Source organism: Carettochelys insculpta, chromosome 3 (genome assembly GCF_033958435.1).
Source record: "Carettochelys insculpta isolate YL-2023 chromosome 3, ASM3395843v1, whole genome shotgun sequence".
In the NCBI taxonomy this organism is placed as follows: Eukaryota; Metazoa; Chordata; order Testudines; family Carettochelyidae; genus Carettochelys; species Carettochelys insculpta.
Window position 1 is genome coordinate 124,400,268 of NC_134139.1, and position 19,832 is coordinate 124,420,099.

Sequence of the window (19,832 nt, forward strand, 5' to 3'; positions counted from 1 at the left end):
ACAGGAAACAAACATTCAGCTCAAAGCTGCTGGTGCTATAAAGTCCCATGCACCCACAGAGGATCATGTGTAATGTAGCTTAGGTCTGATAAGCTCCCTTATAGCCCCAGGCAGCCCTCAACATGCTTCGTCCTCTCCCTTTCACCTTGAGCAGGAAAGGTGGGAGGGGAAGTCAAAGTTTTGGCTGGTGTGGGCAGTAGTTTAACTGCCTGTCAGAGCTGAGATTCATCCTATCTAGAGAATGCTTCTGTCTAGCTTAACGTCAGCACAAAATGTAGAAGGAATAGTTTAGGCTGAAGGTTTATTATCCAGTGCAGTGTAAAAAAGTTCATTGTGAATACTTCAACTAAATGTTCATTGTTTATACCACTGGGCTAAAGGTCTTGAATTTAACAAATGGCAAAGGGCAAATTCCTTTTTTTTTTTTTTTTTTTTTTAAAAGCCTTTGCTCTTTTGCTACAGATAGTTTTCTGCAATGTCAGATTACAAGGGCAGCAGCACATCAGTATGTTATAAAGGGTTTCAAAACCAAATACAGCAAGGTCTCAGAACGTAAAGATACAAGTTAGCTTTCATGGAACTTACCTCATGTCAGGTGAAAAATCAACTTGACACGCATAACCTGCCACCATGTGACCCTTGAAGATTTTTTTTTTATTTAATCTGAATCTGTTCTGAGCTCCAAAAATCAAAATTTGATTATCCATTGATTGACAAGCCAGCCATTTTCCTGTATATGCAACAAAGTTCAGGTATATGTATGTCAGTCTTATTTTGACTCAGACTACTTCATCTGACGAAACAAATCTGACAAAGCTTCCTAGAATGTTGACTGTCAGTTTTGGGTTTAACAATATGCTGTGTTAATGCAGCATTTGGCTAAATAATACGTGTGGCTTGTACTACGTACTGCAGAGATGAGAGCTAGACCCTAGAAAGGCTATTAGAAGTGTTCACGCAGTGAAATAAGGCACAGACTTGGCTCACATCAATTGTGTAGAAAGATTTTGTGAAGGCAAATTTTATCATAAAAAGCCAAACCATTTAATTTTGTAAGCAATTCTTCTTAGGTCATTTGTGACATTAAGTACAGTCCCACCCCCCAACCCATAACTCGAATTTCATGTAAGTCGGGGGGGGGGCAGGTTTTTTTCCCTGGCAGAATAAACATTCTGCAGCTGGGGAAGCAGCAAGAGCATCTGGAGCTTCTTTTGAAAGGTAAGTCCTGGGGTTGGGGGGTGCGGGGGGCGTAAAACAAGTCTTGAAGGATTTTATCCATGTAAATGTACGGTGTACAATATCAAAACAAAAAAGTAGTTCAGTAGCACTTTAAAGACTAACAAAATAATTTATTAGGTGATGAGCTTTCGTGGGCCAGAGCCACTTCTTCAGCCCACAGCCATCCCAGAACAGACTCAGTATTTAAGGCACAGAGAACCAAAAATAGTAATCAGGGTTGACAAATCAGAAAAATATTATCAAGGTGAGCAAATCAGAGAGCAGAGGGGCAGAAGGGGGTGGGGGTAGTCAAGAATTAGATACTGTGGCGCATGCATACCTAGCTCATAAGATGCGGGTGACCAACCCACAGCTCTTGGAGCCTTTAAATGTGGCGGCTTCTGAGAGCTGTACGCAGAGAGTGCTGTCTGCCTGCCCTGCCCACCTTTCCCCTCTTTGGTGAGAGAAGTGTGCGGCGGCTCTGGCGGTGGCTCAGTTGCCTCTGTGACTCGCCAGCATTGAATTAGAACAGGGGGTGGGGTGCCTGGCTCTGTGGGAAGGCATTTATTTAGCTACCAATATTCTTATTTTATTTAATATAGTTTTGTGTAAGATACTGTGGCGAATATGGAAAGACGACAACCACAAGTATTCCTATTGGACACTGCTGATGTAAACAATTCCTAAATATCTAATTTTTCAAACCAGCTACTTATTTCTTCTTAAGAAGGTTCACGGTTAGAAGTGTCTGGAAGGGGGAAAAAGAAGGGACGCTTATAACCAATCGTGTCTACTCTTCTTCCTCTTTTGCTGGGGGATAGGGAGGAGGGGAGAGTGGAAACTTATATCTGGGAATCCAATGCAGATGCTCCGAGGAGGGGAAGTGGATATAGTGAAGAAAGCAGGGGCTCTTTACCCTTTTCTGCTGGACATATGCCTTCTACCCCGAAGAAAGACCACACAACTAACTTTGAAAAACTTTTTCTAGGATCCCAGGAAAAGAGTGGACAGGTCTTAGGAATGCTGCTCTTCTCTTCTGATCCCTTTTAGGCTTCTTTACTACCCGTTTTAGCTGGAGATTCTGTTCTCCACCTGGGAATCGTTTTTTGTTTAACCCAAGATGTTATAGTTATACTGCTGTAGTACACCACATCCTGTGTGGTTATTCTTACAAGGCCTAAGAAAAGTGTTAACTTACCATTGGGAGACAAGGTGACTGCAGGCATGGAGTGCATACTTGGCTCTGCAATGTACTTGAAATCTACAGGAATGTCCCTGCAAAGGAAGAAAGGTTAATGGATGAAGAACTGAAAACGTTTCACAGGGCTACCTACAGACAGCTTATTTCTCAACCACTGTGAAACAGGTGGTGTTTTTGGGGGGAGTTCCAGGTGAAAAATATCTAAAACAGTTCAAAGATATTGAAAATACCTCTCCAAGAGCTCTTACACAATAGCCCTGTCTACACTAATAAGAAAAACAATTCTCAGTTACACTTGAGGGAGGCTGTGGGGTGAGGGTAACAGTGTTGGTAAGTCAGTGCCAGACACTACTCCACCCTAGTACAGAGAGACAGTTAAAGATTGCACATCTGAACCCGCTCCCTCTTGCATAAAGGAATCTTCGTTCCAGCTAAAAAGGAAGCTTATATAACCTGTAAAGTTTAAAAAAATAGAGCCATGGTATGGAAAATACACTTCCCGCATTTGATTCTCATTAGAAGGAATTGAAATGCATCTGTGTTTTGCTATCTTCTCTTTTCACAAATTAATGCAGGCTCATCTGTGGAATTTACTCCTGACAGCTCTGCTTTCTGTTCAAATGTACCAAATGGAGTCAAGTCTGCTGCAGGACATGCTGCCCTAAGCTATCAGGCAGAATGAAACACATTTTGAGAAATAGGAAGCACTGTAAAATTAGCTCCTTTGAAAGGTCACCAAAAATGTAGCCACCATGGGCTGACCTAAAAAACAATTTCATCTCAATGGCTGTTTCTAACTGGAAATTCTAAACTGAGAGAATTGGTGCATTTTCCTCAAAACACTGTTTTATGAGCTGACAATTATAAGTGGAAAGAGTTTCTAACCCTTGCTGGCAAAAAGTAGAGTGCTACTCTGTGGTTTGTTTCTTCCTGACCAAGCCTAGCAATGAACCCCTCAGTCTCTAAAATATATGAAATCTTTGCGTTTTTTATATACCAATAGGAAGTAAAAGTTAGACTCTCTTGAAAAGTAAAGGGAAAGTGTTTAATATAAAAAAGCTCTTAAGACTTCAGCTTCCTTATGGGAGCTTGACAACTATGGAATGACAGATTGCTGCAGGGAAGTCACCTGAAGCCTATGAATTAATTTAATCAGTTACATCATAGCATCATAGGACTGGAAGAGGTCATCAAGTCCAGTCCCTGCCCAAAGTAGGACCAACCCCTAACTAAATCACCCCAGCCAGGACTTTGTCAAGCCAAGACTTAAAAACATCTAAGGATGGAGATTCCACCGCCTCTCTAGGTAACGCGTTGCAGTGCTTCACCATCCTCCTAGTGAAATAGTGTTTTCCTAATATGATCCAACTGACACCTCCTGCTCTGTCCTAGCAGAGGAGGAAATTAGATACCACTATGAGGTTCTGGTTCACTAGTGACATGAGAGTAGGAAAATTCTGAGCTGAGTATTATCAGCCCAAAACCATTTAACTGTTTCCTCAAGTAGCACCGTGAAAATATTAAACTGGAGCGAGAATAAAATCTGGTATCTTCCTAAATGCAGGGGCTTAAAATACAACCACCACCTCAACGTTAATATCACTGCCAGTAAATAGAACGCAGGAAAGCAAACTTCAGAATAACCCAGTTAAGATTCCACGGAGCATATATTTCAGTACTGGGCGACCTGTGGCCCATCAGGGTTCTGTATGGCCCATGAGATGTTTTGTTTACTGTTGCCCATGTACAAGGTTGGCAGATTACACTGGTTTCCGTCAGTGTTGTTTTTTTCCCCTACTGAAATTACTAAAGAGACACACACTTAAAGCACGCACATGCATAGTGTGTGTGGTGCGTGCTGACTGCATACAAAACACTGACTGTGAAAGTTGTGCGCTCCCTCTGCATCTGATCAAAGTACAACTATAGTTCAGTTGGCATCGCTTGCAAATTCTAGGTAGGCGAGCACACTTAGCAAAACTACTCTGTCCTGGGAGACCACCTTGGTTACAACAATCTTGGCCAGCCTGCTGAGATGAAGGAGGGTCAGTAACATGGCCCACTCACTTGCATAGGCTGCCCATCGCTGATTTAGTTTGTCATCTGAAAAATGTTTATATATATTCTTATTGTTGCAGTTCCACAAGGGAAGGTCACTGCCATCCAATAAACATGAAATCAGAATCTGTACATAGCACTAACATCTGTGAAAGGGAGTCAATTATGAGAAAAATTATTCCCAGCAAAGTCCAATATGGCAGACCACTCCCAGCACCAGCCAAGTGAAAATGGTTATCAGCTGAGGTTTGATTGCAAAACATCCTAACCATTTCTCTAGACAATTAAGAACACTACAAAAACAATTAAAAATACATATTTAATTACTAGGTTTAAGAGCACGTGTGTATCATATTTAATTTTAAAGCTTCTTCTGGTTCCTGTTAAAATCAAAATCTTCTAGCTTATTACTACTAAAACAATGAGAGATTTTTTCTAAATACTTAAATATATCACCAAGTGAAATAATCACTTAACCAAGCCATATGAAATGCCTGTTATAAGACTAACAGAAAAGAGGGATTTATTCACAGCAGGACTGGCAACAACTGGACATAACATTCTTCAAGCTTCAAAAGCTGCAGTGCTGAACACATTCGTTTAGTTTTAATGCAATGTAATTAGTTTGGAGCTTGAAATCTGTGAAATTTGTCTACATAGATAAGCATGTTTCATGAAATGTTCTGTACAACAGCCCACAGGAATGAACGAACAGAGGGGGAACTATTAGCTTTACAAAACAGTCAGTTAAACAAAAATGGACTAGGATCTGTTAGATAGTTCATAGTATCTGAATGAGAAAACCCTCTCTTTGTGACATGTATCATTTGTGGAGCTCTACATTTGCAACAATCAGGCTGTGATGTTCTGTGACTAAACTCTTTGTGGTAGGGAGGAGGAAAGGGAAGGTGCTATGCCATCCTGTAGCTATTCACTTTGCCCATTACAAACTACAAGAAACAAGAGCATCCAGTCCCAAGGAGACAGCAGCACTATGCATGTGAGATGTGCATTCACAAACCAAACAAAGTTTCCTGTTAGTAGGGATAGCACCCAAGGGCTTTTCCTACTCTTTCACTGGGGTTCACCAAAACTGCGCAGAGCCAACAGTCCTTCCAGACAAGGAATTTCAGACACAGCTCCTTCCAGAACCAGTCAAAACACCACCAGGTCAACCAGAGAAGGCTCCTCATACCTTTGTGGCCAACTGCACCGCCAGGGAGCAAAATCCAGGATACTGAACAGAGATTGTCATGTAACAGCATGCGGCAGTAAAGCTAGCACAAGCTTAAAATGAAGTTCAGTGTACCCTTCATTTTTTTAAAGCAGACAGTAACTGCACGCATGGTACAATGTGGCCATCAGTTGAGTACTTCTGTGACCTAGATTCCTCCATACCTGAAGGGTGACAGTACTTCTGAAGATCATAAAGACAGCTGGCTGGATTCTATTAAAAAGCCAGAATGAATCATTTTCTTTAGTCATCAAATGCTTTTTGCAAGTCTTGGTAACTGAATAGAACACCTCTTCTCCAATTCACATTAGAACTGAAGGGCAGTTCATACAAGTATTTCCAAATGAGTCTTTTTTTTTCCAATTGAATTTCATACACAATACTGCCATTATAATTTTAACATGTTTTCTTCCTGTGCTTCTCAATGCAACTCTGGAAAAAAATGACTGAAAAGCTAGAATGAACCTGTTTATATATTTGATTTATTAGTTACCTTTATGATACCCTAAAGTAGCTGGCACAGGCAATTCTTCATATAGGTTGATTTAAAGCTGATTCTCTCATCTCTTATCCCAGAGGAGGTATAACAATTAACGGACTGTTGTCCACCACAAGCTGTTATGGCTGTGCCCACTGTTTTCACTTAAGATTGCTCATGGCTCCACTTTTATGTTATAGTAAAGTCAAAATAATTTGAATGGTATTCCTCTGTGTTATTCCAGAGTAGGAATCACATCATTTCACTGATTAAAAAAAAACACATACTGTATGACTGACTATCCGAGAAAAAATTCTAGCAACAATTTTAATCTTACTGCAGGTGCCATGTTACAATGATTTTTGTCTAAAAACAAACAATATTTATTTTGGGATATTTAATATTTAATTTGGGACTAGTATATTGAATAAATGTGACTCGATGCTCACGAGCATTCATACCCATAAAGTCCTCTGTAAACTATGAAATTCTTTGCTTTGCTTTTGGATAGAATTAATGAAATATTATAGGTTTTAAACGTAACCATTGGCTAATAAGTAGTGCCACTAAGAAGGGCTGTAAGCCAGTAAAAGAGATAAGTATTAGACTTTTTAAAAATCTTTATGTCAAAGGGACTTTTAAAATACAATTAACTGTATTATATCTAGTTTCAGGAAAGGATGGTTCATTGTACTGAACAAATATGTTAAGAACTGCCACTCCAACTAGCGTGTGGATTGTATAACATATCAGTATAGTACAGAGTATGATTGGTTAACAGCACTGTAAAATAGATACACAAGAAACCCAACGCAGGAACGCTTTTGGGGGGCATTGCTTCTTTTCAATTATTTCAATTCCTGTAGAGAATAGCATAAATAGATTTGAGGAAGTTAACTTTTTGTTTGTTTTGTTTGGCTAGAAGTTACTACACCAAAACTTCAAAATAACAGCACTGATTTAAAAACTGTTAACTACTTCCCAGTTTGTTCTGTACCAACCTGAAATCAAACTTTGTGGAATTTGAAACTTACCATTCCCAGACTCTTAAACTCTTGTCATCAGAGGTACTCACAAACCGTCTGTTCTCATCCACAAACACAATGGTGTTTACAGCTCCCAAATGTCTGTCGTACTCTTGTACAATCTCCCCACTTCGAATGTCCCACTGCAATGAAAAAGCCAGAGAAAGAGACACTTAAGTTTTAATGCATTCCTGAACTTGCAATGATAAGGCTTCTGATATTCAATAAAACTTTCAGGTTTGAGAGCAATTATGCCACCAACATCTTTTGAGAGAGGGTTTATTCAAAATACTATTACAAAGGAAAGAAAATTTTTATGATTTTGAAATATAATAAAGACACTGTAGTTACACAGTAGTTACATTTCAACTTAAAGTGCAAAAACTTTAGAGAATTATGAGATCAGGAAACAGTACAATAAATTCTCAGTCTTACCTGTACGATTTTTTTATCTGACATTCCTGCCACAAAAAGATTTTGTTTATCTTCATCAGGATTGAACTTGACACAATATGGAACCTTCCTGTTTGTGAACCTTGAAACACATTGCCCTGTAACAGTCAAACCATTCGAATTAGATTAGTTAAAACAGTTTCACAAGCATGTCTGTAAGGGGTACATTCTTGAGAAAGGCAATGACAGCATCCAGAAGGTCTTTCCGGTGGAGAGCATGACAGGTGTGTATGCAGGGGCAGAGCCCCTTGGACAACCAATGAGATGAAATGGGATGACCCCTGGATCACTTCAAAAAGAAGAGGAAGAGCCTAGGAGACTTGCTCCAAGGCTTCATGCAACTGATGCAGAATGCTAAAGCTTGACAAACATTCAGGGAATGTCACGCCACATGCGCAGGATCAGAGTACAGCTTTGGGAAGAACACAGGGAAGTGGACAGACTCCATATGAAATGGAGAGGGAACCCTAGGGAGGAATTTAGGATGAGGGCAAAGAGTGACTCTATCCTTGGTAAACACTGTCTGAGGAGGTTCAGCCCTCAGATAGCACAAGGAGGCACTACTGCACATACGCAGGAAACCACGGCGAAAGAAGACTCTCCAAGTGCTGGCATGAGGACGCACTGACACCCAGAATTGAGCACCCAGGGGAATATTACTCAAAGAAGAACTAAGGAAATCTTAAGTTAACCGTTATTAAATAGCTGCTAAATACAACAACAGAGGCACAATGGGAGTAGCAGCACAGAATTAAGAAAATCATATTTAGTATCTAACAGGATTTAAAATACCTATTTTTAATTGTATATTTGGCCAAGACACTCAGCATTAGGTGAATACAATTATTTGCTGATGTTCTCAGCAATGAAAATACAGGTTGAACCTCTCTAATCCAGAACTCTCTCATCTGGCAAACTCCATAAAGAGAAGTTACTCACCATAGTAACGATGGTTTTTCGAGATGTGTCCCCGTGGGTGCTCCACGATAGGTGTCGGGCTCGCCCTGGCGCCGGCAGGTCAGATCTTTCCAGCAGTTTCTGCCGGACCGCGCATGCACCGGCGTGCGCCGCTCCCAGCCACGTGCGCGATCCGGTCCCCGCCAGTTCCTTGACCAACCGCCTCGGATGCTCCTGAAAAATACTAAACCGAGATCCGAAGCAGGGAGGATGGGCGGGTGGTGGAGCACCCACGGGGACACATCTCGAAGAACCATCGTTACTACGGTAACTTCTCTTTCCTCCTCGAGTGTCCCTGTGGGTGCTCCACGATAGGTGACTACCCAGCAGTAACCCAAGATAGGAGGTGGGTAATTGGTTTATGTGCAGCTTGTCCCCGAGAGGACCGCTGTCGAGAGACGGGTATCCTCTTGGAATACCCTGTGAAGGGCATAATGCTTGGCGAAGGTGTCATAGGATGACCAGGTCGCCACTCTGCAAATGTCTTTTAGCGCAATGCCCTTGAAAAAGGCTGTTGATGCCACCACCACCCTAGTGGAGTGAGCCCTAGGCAGGGCCAGTAAAGGAGTCTTTCCAAGTTCGTAGCACATTTTTATGCAGGATATGATGTGCTTCGAGATTCTCTGCGAAGAGAGACCTTCTCCTTTTGATTTGGGAGTGAGAGAGACTAGGAGCCTACCCGTTTTCCGGAAGGACTTTGTCCTGTCTATACAGAAAGCCAGCACCCTCCTCACGTCCAGGAGGTGTAGGCGCACCTCTTTGTTGGAGTTATGAGGCTTTGGATAAAACAAGGGTAAAACTATAGGTTCGTTAATATGAAACTCTGAAGAAACTTTGGGAACAAAGGCTGGATGCAGCCGTAAGGTTACCGCCTCCTTGGAAAATACTGTGCAGGGTGGCGTTGCCATAACTGCCGCAAGCTCGCTCACCCTGCGAGCTGATGTGATTGCAAGAAGGAAGGTCGTCCTTATCGTAAGGAGACGGAGGGAAACCGTGGCTAAGGGTTCAAACGGTGGTCCCGTTAGCGCATTAAGCACCAGGTCCAAGCTCCACGAAGGTGGAAGCGGTTTCCGAGGGGGGTATAAGTTTACCAGCCCTTTGAGGAACCTGGTAACCACGGGATGGGCAAACACCGTGTGCCCTTCCTCTTCATGTCTGAAAGCCGATATAGCGGCAAGGTGGACCTTCAACGAGGATAGGGAGAGTCCGCCTCTCTTGAGGTCCAGTAAATACTCTAGTATTACAGGTATAGGCGCAGCAAGGGGGGCTAATTGCTTGGTAGAACACCATGCAGTGAATCGAGTCCATTTTTGCTTATAGGTCTTCCTGGTGGAAGTCCTCCTGCTACTTTCTAGGACTTGTTGCACTCCCTCCATACACGTGCTCTCTAGGGAGCTGAGCCATGGATTAACCATGCTTGCAGTCGCAGGCCTCGGGGGTGTGGATGCACTATGGACCCCTGGGCTTGCGTGAGCAGATCCGGCGCCACCAGGAGGGGCATCGGTGGACGGTCCGACATGCACAGGAGTAAGGGGAACCATTGCTGTCGATCCCACGTTGGGACTACTAGGATCATTCGGGCTCTCTCTCTCCTGGCTTTCTGCAAGACTTTGTGGATAAGCACTGTGGGAGGAAATGCGTAGAGCAGGGGGCCCCACCACGAGATCACGAATGCGTCCCCCAGGGATCCCCATCCCAGTCCTGCCCTGGAGCAGTATTGTGGGCACTTCTTGTTGTGTTGAGTGGCAAACAGGTCTATCTGGGGAAATCCCCATGCGTGAAAAATCGGTCGTAGCAGATCGGAACGGATCTGCCACTCGTGTGTGAGTGCGAAGCGCCTGCTCAGCTGGTCTGCCTTCACATTGTGAGTGCCTGGTAAATACGAGGCTTTCAAGGTTATATTGTTGGCGATGCACCAGTTCCACAATCGGACTGCTTCCGCACATAAGGCACGGGACTGAGCTCCTCCTTGCCGATTTATATAAAACATGGTGGAGGTATTGTCTACTGATCCCGACTACTTTGCCTTGTATATGGTCTCGAAAGTGTTTGCAGGCATTGAACACTGCTCTGAGCTCCAGTATATTTATGTGCAGTGACTGTTCCATGGAGGACCACAGTCCGTGCGTCACCTTTTCGCCCATGTGTGCTCCCCACCCTATGTGGGAGGCGTTGGTAGTGAGAAAAACAGATATTTGTGGTTGGTGAAAGGGCACCCCTGTTAGCATGTTCTTGGGGTTCACCCACCACTGCAGGGATCTGCGCACCTCTGTTGTGGGCGACACCACCCTGTGGACGGTGTGTGCTGCCGGTTTGTAGACGGTCGCCAGCCAGTGCTGCATGCTGCGCATATGCAATCGGGCATTCTGTACCACAAATGTTGCTGCTGCCATGTGGCACAGCAGCTGTAAGCACGTCAGAACCGGCACCGTAGGGCTGAAGGTGATGACTTGCACGAGGGAACCAATGGCGCGAAAGCGGGCATCTGGAAGATAAATCCTTGCTGTGATGGAATTTATATGTGCCCCTATGAACTCTACGTCCTGTGCGGGGTCTATCTTTGATTTTGCCAGATTGATGACCAGGCCCAGCGAAGAGAACGTGTCTGCTGTGACGCGTATTATGCGAAGTACCTCCTCCTTCGAGGCCCCTTTCAGTAGGCAGTTGTCCAGATATGGGAATATAAACACCCCCTGTCTGTGCAGGTAGGCTGACACCACTGCCAAGGTCTTGGTGAAGACTCTGGGGGCCGAGGAGAGGCCGAACGGCAGAACCTTGTACTGAAAATGTTCTTTGCCTACCATAAACCGGAGAAAACGCCTGTGAGCCAGGTGAATATTTATGTGGAAATACGCGTCTTGTAAGTCGAGGGCTGCGAACCAATCTCCATCGTCCAGTGCCGTAAGTACAGAGGTGACTGTGATCTTTCAAAAGCGTTGCTTGCGCAAGTACCGGTTGAGGCCTCGAAGATCTAGGATGGGCCTCCAGCCTCCTGTCTTTTTCTCTGTGAGGAAGTATCTTGAGTAGAACCCTTTCCCTAGGAGTTGCTCCGGCACTCTTTCCACTGCCCCTATAAGCATAAGATGGTCTACCTCCTGCCTGAGTCTCGCTTCGTGGGAGGCGTCCTTTAGGTGGGGTCTGGGTGGAGGTTGTGGCGGTGGGAGCGACTGGAAGGGAATCGCGTAACCTGTGGCTATGATCTCCAGTACCCATTTGTCTGTGGTGATCTTTTGCCACTGGTCGTAGAATGGTCGGAGGCGATGGTGGAATAGTAGCTTCGGATGACATTGCGCGATGGTAGTGATAGTGCAGCCCTCGATCTGTGTGTCAAACTTGTGGCCTTTGGCCCTGCCACGAGGACGCACGGCTCTGTTGAGAACGTCGCCTGGGAGTTCTGTACTGTTCATGCTGTTGATGTCGCCCTTGCTCATAGCCCCTGTGGTACTGGGGACACTGTGGTTGATACTGGTATCGTCTTTGTTGGGGGTAATACTTTTTCTTTCTGTATGGAGGGGTGTAAATCCCCAAGGTCCTGAGAGTAGCTCTTGAGTCTTTACTGGAATGAAGGACCGAGTCGGTTGATTCAGCAAACAGCTTCTGCGTGTCAAAGGGGAGATCAACGATCTTCGCCTGCAGATCCCTCGGGATACCCGATGTCTGGAGCCAGGACTCCCTGCGCATGACCACTGCCATAGCTGTTGAGCGTGCTGCCGTATCCGCTACGTCTAGGGCGATCTGAACTCCTGTCCTCGAGGCTGTGTAGCCTTCCTGCACGATGGCCTTGAGCACCGGCTTCTTGTCCTCTGGAAGCGAGTCCATGAGGGAAGTCAGCCTGGAGTAGTTGTTGAAATTATGGTTCGCTAGATGCGCTGCGTAATTCGCCACTCTCAACAGTAGGGTAGAGGAGGAGTAGACCTTTCTGCCGAACAACTCTAGTTTCTTGGCATCTTTGTCCGTTCCCCCTGTCTTGTACTGAGAATTTTTCGACCTCTGTTGAGACGATTCCACCACCAGAGAATTTGGTTGCGGGTGGCTGAACAGGAACTCCATGCCCTTCGCCGGGACGAAGTACTTCTTATCCGCTCTCTTGTTTATAGGCGGAGTGGATGCAGGGGTCTGCCATATTGTGGTGGCGGACTCCATGATTGCTTCATCAAGCAGAATAGCTATTTTGGAAGAGGCCGGAGGTCTCAGGTTTTTAAGGAGCTTATGGTGTTTCTCCTGCACCTCTGCTGTTTGGATGCCTTGCGTGAAGGCCACCCTTTTAAACAGCTCTTGGAACTGTTTGAGATCGTCCGGAGGATGGACGTCCCCTGGGGCCGTGGCCTCGTCAGGGGAAGATAGCGAGGAACCGCTAGGGTAAGCCTCTCTGGACCCCTCTGGGTCCTGTTGACGGTGATACATCCTCTCGCTAGATACTTGAGAGGGAAAATCTCGGGGTTCCAGAATCAACTCCCCCTGAAATATCTGCGTTTCCGTCCCCGTCCGCGATTGCCCTCGGGGATATTGAACCGTCTGGGGGGATCTGTCCCTGGGAGTAGGCCTATGGTGTCTATGCCCCGCGAGATAGGGGCGACCATGGCAACACGGGCACTGTTCTGGAGATGGAGACCTGGAGCACTCTGGGGGCGCATACCCCCTGCGTCTGGGGGAGCGAGATCGTCTGGGTGATTGAGATAATGGAGAGACTGATTTGTGGCAGTACTCCAGGGGTTCAAAGCCCAGGAAGGGCGATGGTGGTCCAAGCCATGGTGATGCTGGCTGTAGGAACGGGGATGGGGGCTCAGGGTATACTGGAGGTGACTCCTGCCGCCTCGTTGGAGTCCGCAGCATAAGTGGAGGGCTTAGAGCAAGTAGCCCTGCAGCCCTGTCTGGAGAAGGGCTGCGGTGTCGGGTTTTCTGTGCTGCCTTTCCCCTCCCCTGTGGGGCTGGCTCCACCCCCTTCTGTGTCGGGGATCTCGGCCCCGCTGTCTGCGCCGCGCTCGGCACGCTCCGCTGCGGTGCTGCGCGGGTGGTCTCCCTGCAAGCTCTGCACCGCCGGTTCCCCGGGGGTCGGTGCCACTAGCTGCGGTGCCGCCGGTTCCGGCGCTTGCCTGGCCGCCGCCCTGCCCGTGGTGCGGGGCAGCTGTTTGATTATCGGAGGCTCAGCCTCTGCCACATGCGTCTCCGCGCCGCCGCCGCTCAGCTGTGACTGCGGCTGGGGGCTATGCGCTCCACCCGTCCTGCTCGCTGTGGCTGCTGGCAGGGATCGGGTTGGTGAAAGCCTCCTCCGTTTTTGCGCTGATGGGGTTAGGGAAGCAGCTTTCCTTTTATGGGCCCCTGCGGGTTCCTCCTGCGGAGGCCGCTCTGGCACGTCTGGCTGGAGGGCCTTGTCAAAGAGCAGCATTTTCAGCAGCATCTCTCTGTCCTTCCTTGCTCTGGCTGTGAGCTTTGAGCAGAAGGAGCATTTCTGGGTGACATGAGACTCCCCGAGGCACCTAATGCCCTGACTGTGTCCATCCAAGGCCGGCATCGCTTCGCGACATGACTCACACTTTTTGAATCCTGAAGAGGACATTGTGGTGAGTCTTTGAGTTGTTAATAGGGTACTTAGCACCTTCTCTGTGCCTGTTCCCCTCTCAGACTCAGCCTGCCACGGCAGGAGGCCTAATGGCCTTACGTCCCCAGGACTCTGCTGCTCCGCTTGCTACTAAGGCTGTAAAACTTTACTTTTTCTCTCTTTTCTTTTTCTTTTTTTTTTTTTTTTAAACAATAACAAGCTAACTTAAGCTAAAAGACTGAAAAAGAAACTCTAAACACTTTAAAAACATTAAATACGCTAACTCTGGCCGTAGCCTGAGCGGATTCCGTCTGCAGCCAATGGCGGTTAAAGAGGAACTGGCGGGGACCGGATGGTGCACACGGCCAGGAGCGTGCAAGGGAGCGGTGCGTGCCGGCGCATGCGCGGTCTGGCAGAAACTGCTGGAAAGATCCGACCTGCGGCGCCGGGGCGAGCCCGACACCTATCGTGGAGCACCCACGGGGACACTCGAGGAAGAATCCAGCATGATTTCAGTTACCTGGACAACCGCTTATTTTGGATATGGCCAAGTTTCCTGTGGTCTCAAAGTTTCTTTACACTACAGCCATCAGTCCTGGCTCTCAATGTTTCATGCTGTTATTTAGCTGTAATTTACCCCTAAATGTCTTCTAAGAGCCCAGTAAGCCGTGGAAGTGTTGGTAATGTGCTAGAAAATATTGACCTCTCATCATCTGGCAAATTCTCTTGTCCAGCAGCGGTGAGGTCCCGAGGGTGCTGGATGAAAAAAAGAGGTTCAACCTGTACAAATTTTGTGAAATAAATCTCATTGCTACAATTATTGTTTCTTTCGTCAACGCATTTGGGAAAATTCTATTTTTTGAAAAATTTGGAAGAATTATTATGGAATCATAGAATACTAGGACTGGAAGGGACCTCGAGATGCTATTGAGTCCAGCCCCCTGCCCCATGGCTGGACCAAGTACTGTCTAAACCATCCCTGATAGACATCTACCTAAACTGTTCTTAAATATCTCCAGCAATGGTGTCATGGCTCCTTCCCCACTCTAGCAAGATATATGCAGAAGTGGGGGCCAGCAAAAGTACCTCCAAAACCTTATCTACCAGGTTTTGGCATAAACTTCCCCCCAAAAATCCTAAAAACCTTAGATTTTTGGGGATAAAATTCGCTGCCACCACCCAAGTAATAATACGGAAACCAGGGAGAGACCACTTGGAAAATCTCAGCCCCGAAAGTAAAAACCAGGACACAAACACTAACCAATACCAGGTTAATAAAAAGAAAAAAGAGAAAACCTGTATTATGACAACAATATTCGTGTTGCAAGCTTCATGACTAGATGGAAGAGTCACAAAGTAAAACACATGGGGAGTCTCCACCATGGGCCTAGAACTTCGTTACAAGGAGAGTAAAAGAACATTTCTAAAAAGTGCACAGACATCAGATCCCACTTCCCAAACCATAAAACAACAAAGCCTAATGGATCTACCTAAACTTTACCCTACTTACAGAAGATTGGAGGGCCTGTTCTTGGAGGGAGATATTCTCTCTCTCTCCCCCTCATGGCTGGAAAGAAGAAGCAAGAGACAGAGAACAGAAGAGGGAGAAGCCAAAATTCAATTCTTACCTACATTCCTGTAGGCCAACCCCACCTGGCTAAGGAGGTTAACCCTTTTACTCCCAGGCTGCTGGCTAACCCTCATGATCATGACAAATGGAGATTCCACAACCGCCCTTGGCAATTTATTCCACTGTTTGACCATCCTGACAGTTAGGAACTTTTTCCTAATGTCCAACCTAAACCTCCCTTGCTGCAATTTAAATAAATAAATCCTTTTTCCTGAATTTCATTCTTTAAGTGAAGGGATGTCCAATAATTCTTTCTAATCTGGTAAATGTCTGGCCCCATTCTTGGCCTTTCTATGTAAGTACTCAATTCAAAGTCATTTTTTAAATAATGTGTAAACCCTTGTTACCAGGGATTTTTAACTTACACATCAAACCAACCTTAACTAAAAGTTTAAATTGACAGCAAAACATTTGAGATGAAAAAATTTTGCTCTTCCTGTATCTGAAACATCAATATTTCACTGTAAGAGTGTATAATAAAAGGCAGAGCATGGCTGTTAAACTGGTAGCTATTTACTACTAGTTACAATGATGATCAGACTTTAACATGTACATATTTAAGCCTACCTGTTTCAGTGTCCCAGAGTTTAAGATATCGGTCATATGCGGCACTAAGAAATTGAGTTCCAGCATTGTTAAAGCAGATGTCTCGAACTGCTTTACTGTGTCCTGTAAGATTTAAAAAAAAGTGATGCAGGAAGAACTAACTAATTAGCATTTTCTGGCAAGCAATACCACAGACAGAATATAGGTAAACTACAGTACTAAACAGTAAATTACACCTTTTAATTATACTCTCTGGCAACACAGAAAGCTACTTACTAGAACTCATCTAAGAATATCTTGTAAATTTATTTCCAGCAGATCAATTCAACTGGAAAAGTAACACTGCCTCTTAAAAGCTGTTGCTAGATTTGAAAGTAATCAGAAATGACACCTGCAAACAGACTAACTGCAACACTGTGGAAAGTTCTAAAACTTCCCCAGATTAAACATCACATACCTTTAAAATAAACGTCTAGATGAAGAATAAGACTGGCCACAGGAGGCCTTCCTGCACTATGAAAATCTTCCATTGTTACACCACTATAGTTACAGTCCCACCAGTTATCGTACAGGTAGAGAGGGCTCATACAGAGACTACAATTTTTATTACTATATTGTCTAAACCTTGTCTTCACAAAGGTATGTGACACAATGGGCAAACATCACTTCCCTCTAGTGGTGATAATGCAACAGCAGGGAATTTCTTAAAGCATTCTAGTGCAGGATTCTCAAGCTTCATTACACTAAGACATGGGTGTCCAACCTTTTGGCTTGCCTGGGCCTCACTGAGTGAAGAGGAACTGTCTTGGACCACATATAAAATATATAATATAGTTAATGTATATAAATCACATAATAATGTTAAAAGTTTACAATCTTGTGGGGCCGCATTACTAACTGTCCAGGGCCGCATGTGGCCCGTGGGCTGGACACACCTGCACTAAGACAACAAAAATTCCTACATGACCCCAGGAGACGGTTTGGAAGCCTGAGCACATCTAGCTCCACTCTCTTAGGTGGGTGATGGAGGGGCAAGGCCCAAAGGCTGCAGCCCCAGGAAGGCCGTCCACAAACTGAGCACCACCACTCAGTGCTGAATTCCTGGGTCTTCCTGGGACCAGACAGAAGATACTTTGGAATGGCAATGACAGCATTTTTTTTTTGAACAAATGCAACCCTCTTAACACTTGATTAGCCTAGTAATCTAAACAGTATAAGCATGGGAGAAGTGTCAGGATGGTAACAAAGTTTAGTTGAAATTCAGTTAAAAAGTTATCCTCCTGATAACAACAAACAAACCAACCCTTAAACTATTAATTTTTGTCTGCATATTCTAAGCATCTTAAAATGTGATGCAGCTAATCCCTCCACTGCACTGAAATAACATGCTTCATTACAAACATGATGCATGAGCAGCACCTCAAAGTCCACTATTGTTTCCAAAGATTGTCCTAGCCACAGACATAGCAACACATGTTGCATGTAAAAAATATCACAACAAACATTAATATCTAAGACAAAAAAGTAAGGGAGACAAAAACTGAGCACTATAGAGAAATTCTACAAAGAGGATACCAACTGCTGCGCACAGCAAAATTCTAGGATGGCCGCAATATCAAGCGCATGAATGATTTTGGCATGCTTTAATTAAATCATTTGAGGAATATGGGAAATATTTAGGTCAGGAAGGTATGAGGATGTGTTCCTCAGGTAGAATCATCTCCTACCTTGCAGAATAATTGTGGTAGGCTAATGTAGCAGACTTATAGGGGCTCTACATTTTAGCTTATACACACTTTTTAAATAAATACAGCAGGTGAATCTGACTCCTGATAGGAAAGTTCTGAAATCACAGTTCAAAGTGAAGAGTTTCTTCAGGGAGGGTGTTTTCTGAGGCATCAGTTATTCTGCTTGGTGCCTTGGGTACTAAGAACATTAATAAAAGGGCACTTCAAATGACGGTACATCAATCTCAAAGCATTTCCACTTCACAAGAGAAACTGCTGCTTATAATTTGCAGCACAGACTAGCTCATATTTATCTCTCTCAACCCTCTCCAAAAGTTCTCACTTACAAGGAAAAAATGGACTTGTTCCATTTTTATATTAAAAAGGAGGCTAGAACAGTTTGAGACTTTTTCTCTGTTCTTTTTGCATTAGAAATTCATTTCTTGCCTAGCCTAGAAGACCCAGTAAGTGATAACCTCACAAGAGTTAATTGTAGCACACCCAAGAACGTTCCAGGTACCTCACAGTACAAGTATGGAAACATTATCTCTACTCTGAACATATCTAATTTCAGACATAACCTATCGAGGGGAGGAATAGGTAACAAAGAGAAGGGACTGTCTCAATCCATTTCTGGTAATGACTCATAACTGTCTGACACAGTACACGAATATCTTGTTTTGATGGTCAGGTGGTCTTCAGCAACAACACTAATTCTTGATGATTTAAAACAAAATCATGTAAATGTGGAGCCACTTCAGCTCTCATGCCAACACCACATTCAAAAGTTGACATTTTTCTCAGATGCCTGCATGTCCTCTGTAGCACTGACACCCTATCCCCCTCCCATCACAAAGCAATTAAATCTACTTTTTTGGGGAGGCTGGGGTGGGGGGAGAAAAGAGGGAAGTTCTTTTAATGTGCATTAAAGAGCTCAGTTAAAAAAGTTACCCATAAAGGTTCGTAAGCATCTTCGTTCACCGTATACCTCCCATAGCTTCCAAAAAAAAAAAAAAAGAAGACTAATGTTAATTTCTGCACCACGTTCTTAGTAAATGACAAGTTTAACTGCAGATGCACATAACAGCAGATTAGAACTGTGACCACTCACATACTAATCTATCTTGAAATTGAGAAATAATGTGAATATTTGTCACAGAATTTCTGCAACCATTTCAACAGTATGCCAGGTTCAACTGAACTGAAATTTCAGTCAGAAGTAAGAAATTAAATGGCCCAGTTTCATATTCTCAAAGCAGCAAATTTTCAGCAAAAAGATGTTTCATCCTGCTATTAAATTTAGCTCTATATAAAATTGCCTTCTACCAAATGATGATAGCAGTAAAGATAAGCAAAAGGACTTGTAGCTGTCACAACCTAATTAGATTAACATTTAAATGCTACTATTAAGTACTTACATCACGGCAACACCTAAATTGTCTTAGTCAGGGATGGAAAGCAGGGACAATTGTACTGTAAAATGGCCACAGGGGGGCAGCAAGGTGCCAGTGATTGGGATCGGGACAGCTATCACCCCTTTTGGGCAGCAGGGGACAAGGTGGAGAAAGGGACAGCTGTCTACTGTATCTGAACTTCTCATAAAACAATATAGAAAAGAGACATCACCAGGTAGCCCTGAGCTTCCCTTCCCCTAGACTGCTTTTGGGCAGGGCAGGCGTATGTGTGCTGAAACACCTCCCCCGCTAACCAAATTTGTACTGGAACATTTCTCACTGTTCCATCCCACAGCAATGATTTAAATGAAG

General features: G+C 44.5%; 2 protein-coding genes across 2 annotated transcripts in view; one reads left to right on the forward strand and one right to left on the reverse strand.

Moving 5' to 3' along the window:
- Nucleotides 1–16,208, forward strand: part of METTL24 (methyltransferase like 24) — a 113,617-nt gene extending 97,409 nt beyond the window's left edge. The window contains exon 6 of the mRNA XM_074990761.1: nt 14,384–16,208. The gene's annotated coding sequence lies outside the window, so the exon portion shown is untranslated. The remainder of the gene's footprint in view (nt 1–14,383) is intronic.
- The window catches only part of CDC40 (cell division cycle 40), a 70,348-nt gene that overhangs the window by 6,993 nt on the left and 43,523 nt on the right, over nt 1–19,832 (reverse strand). Inside the window, exons 9-14 of the mRNA XM_074990758.1 lie at nt 19,018–19,063; nt 16,361–16,462; nt 7,650–7,765; nt 7,224–7,357; nt 2,417–2,493; nt 586–730 (exon numbers count right to left, since the gene is read on the reverse strand). Coding sequence (XP_074846859.1) covers nt 586–730; nt 2,417–2,493; nt 7,224–7,357; nt 7,650–7,765; nt 16,361–16,462; nt 19,018–19,063 — 620 coding nt within the window. The remainder of the gene's footprint in view (nt 1–585; nt 731–2,416; nt 2,494–7,223; nt 7,358–7,649; nt 7,766–16,360; nt 16,463–19,017; nt 19,064–19,832) is intronic.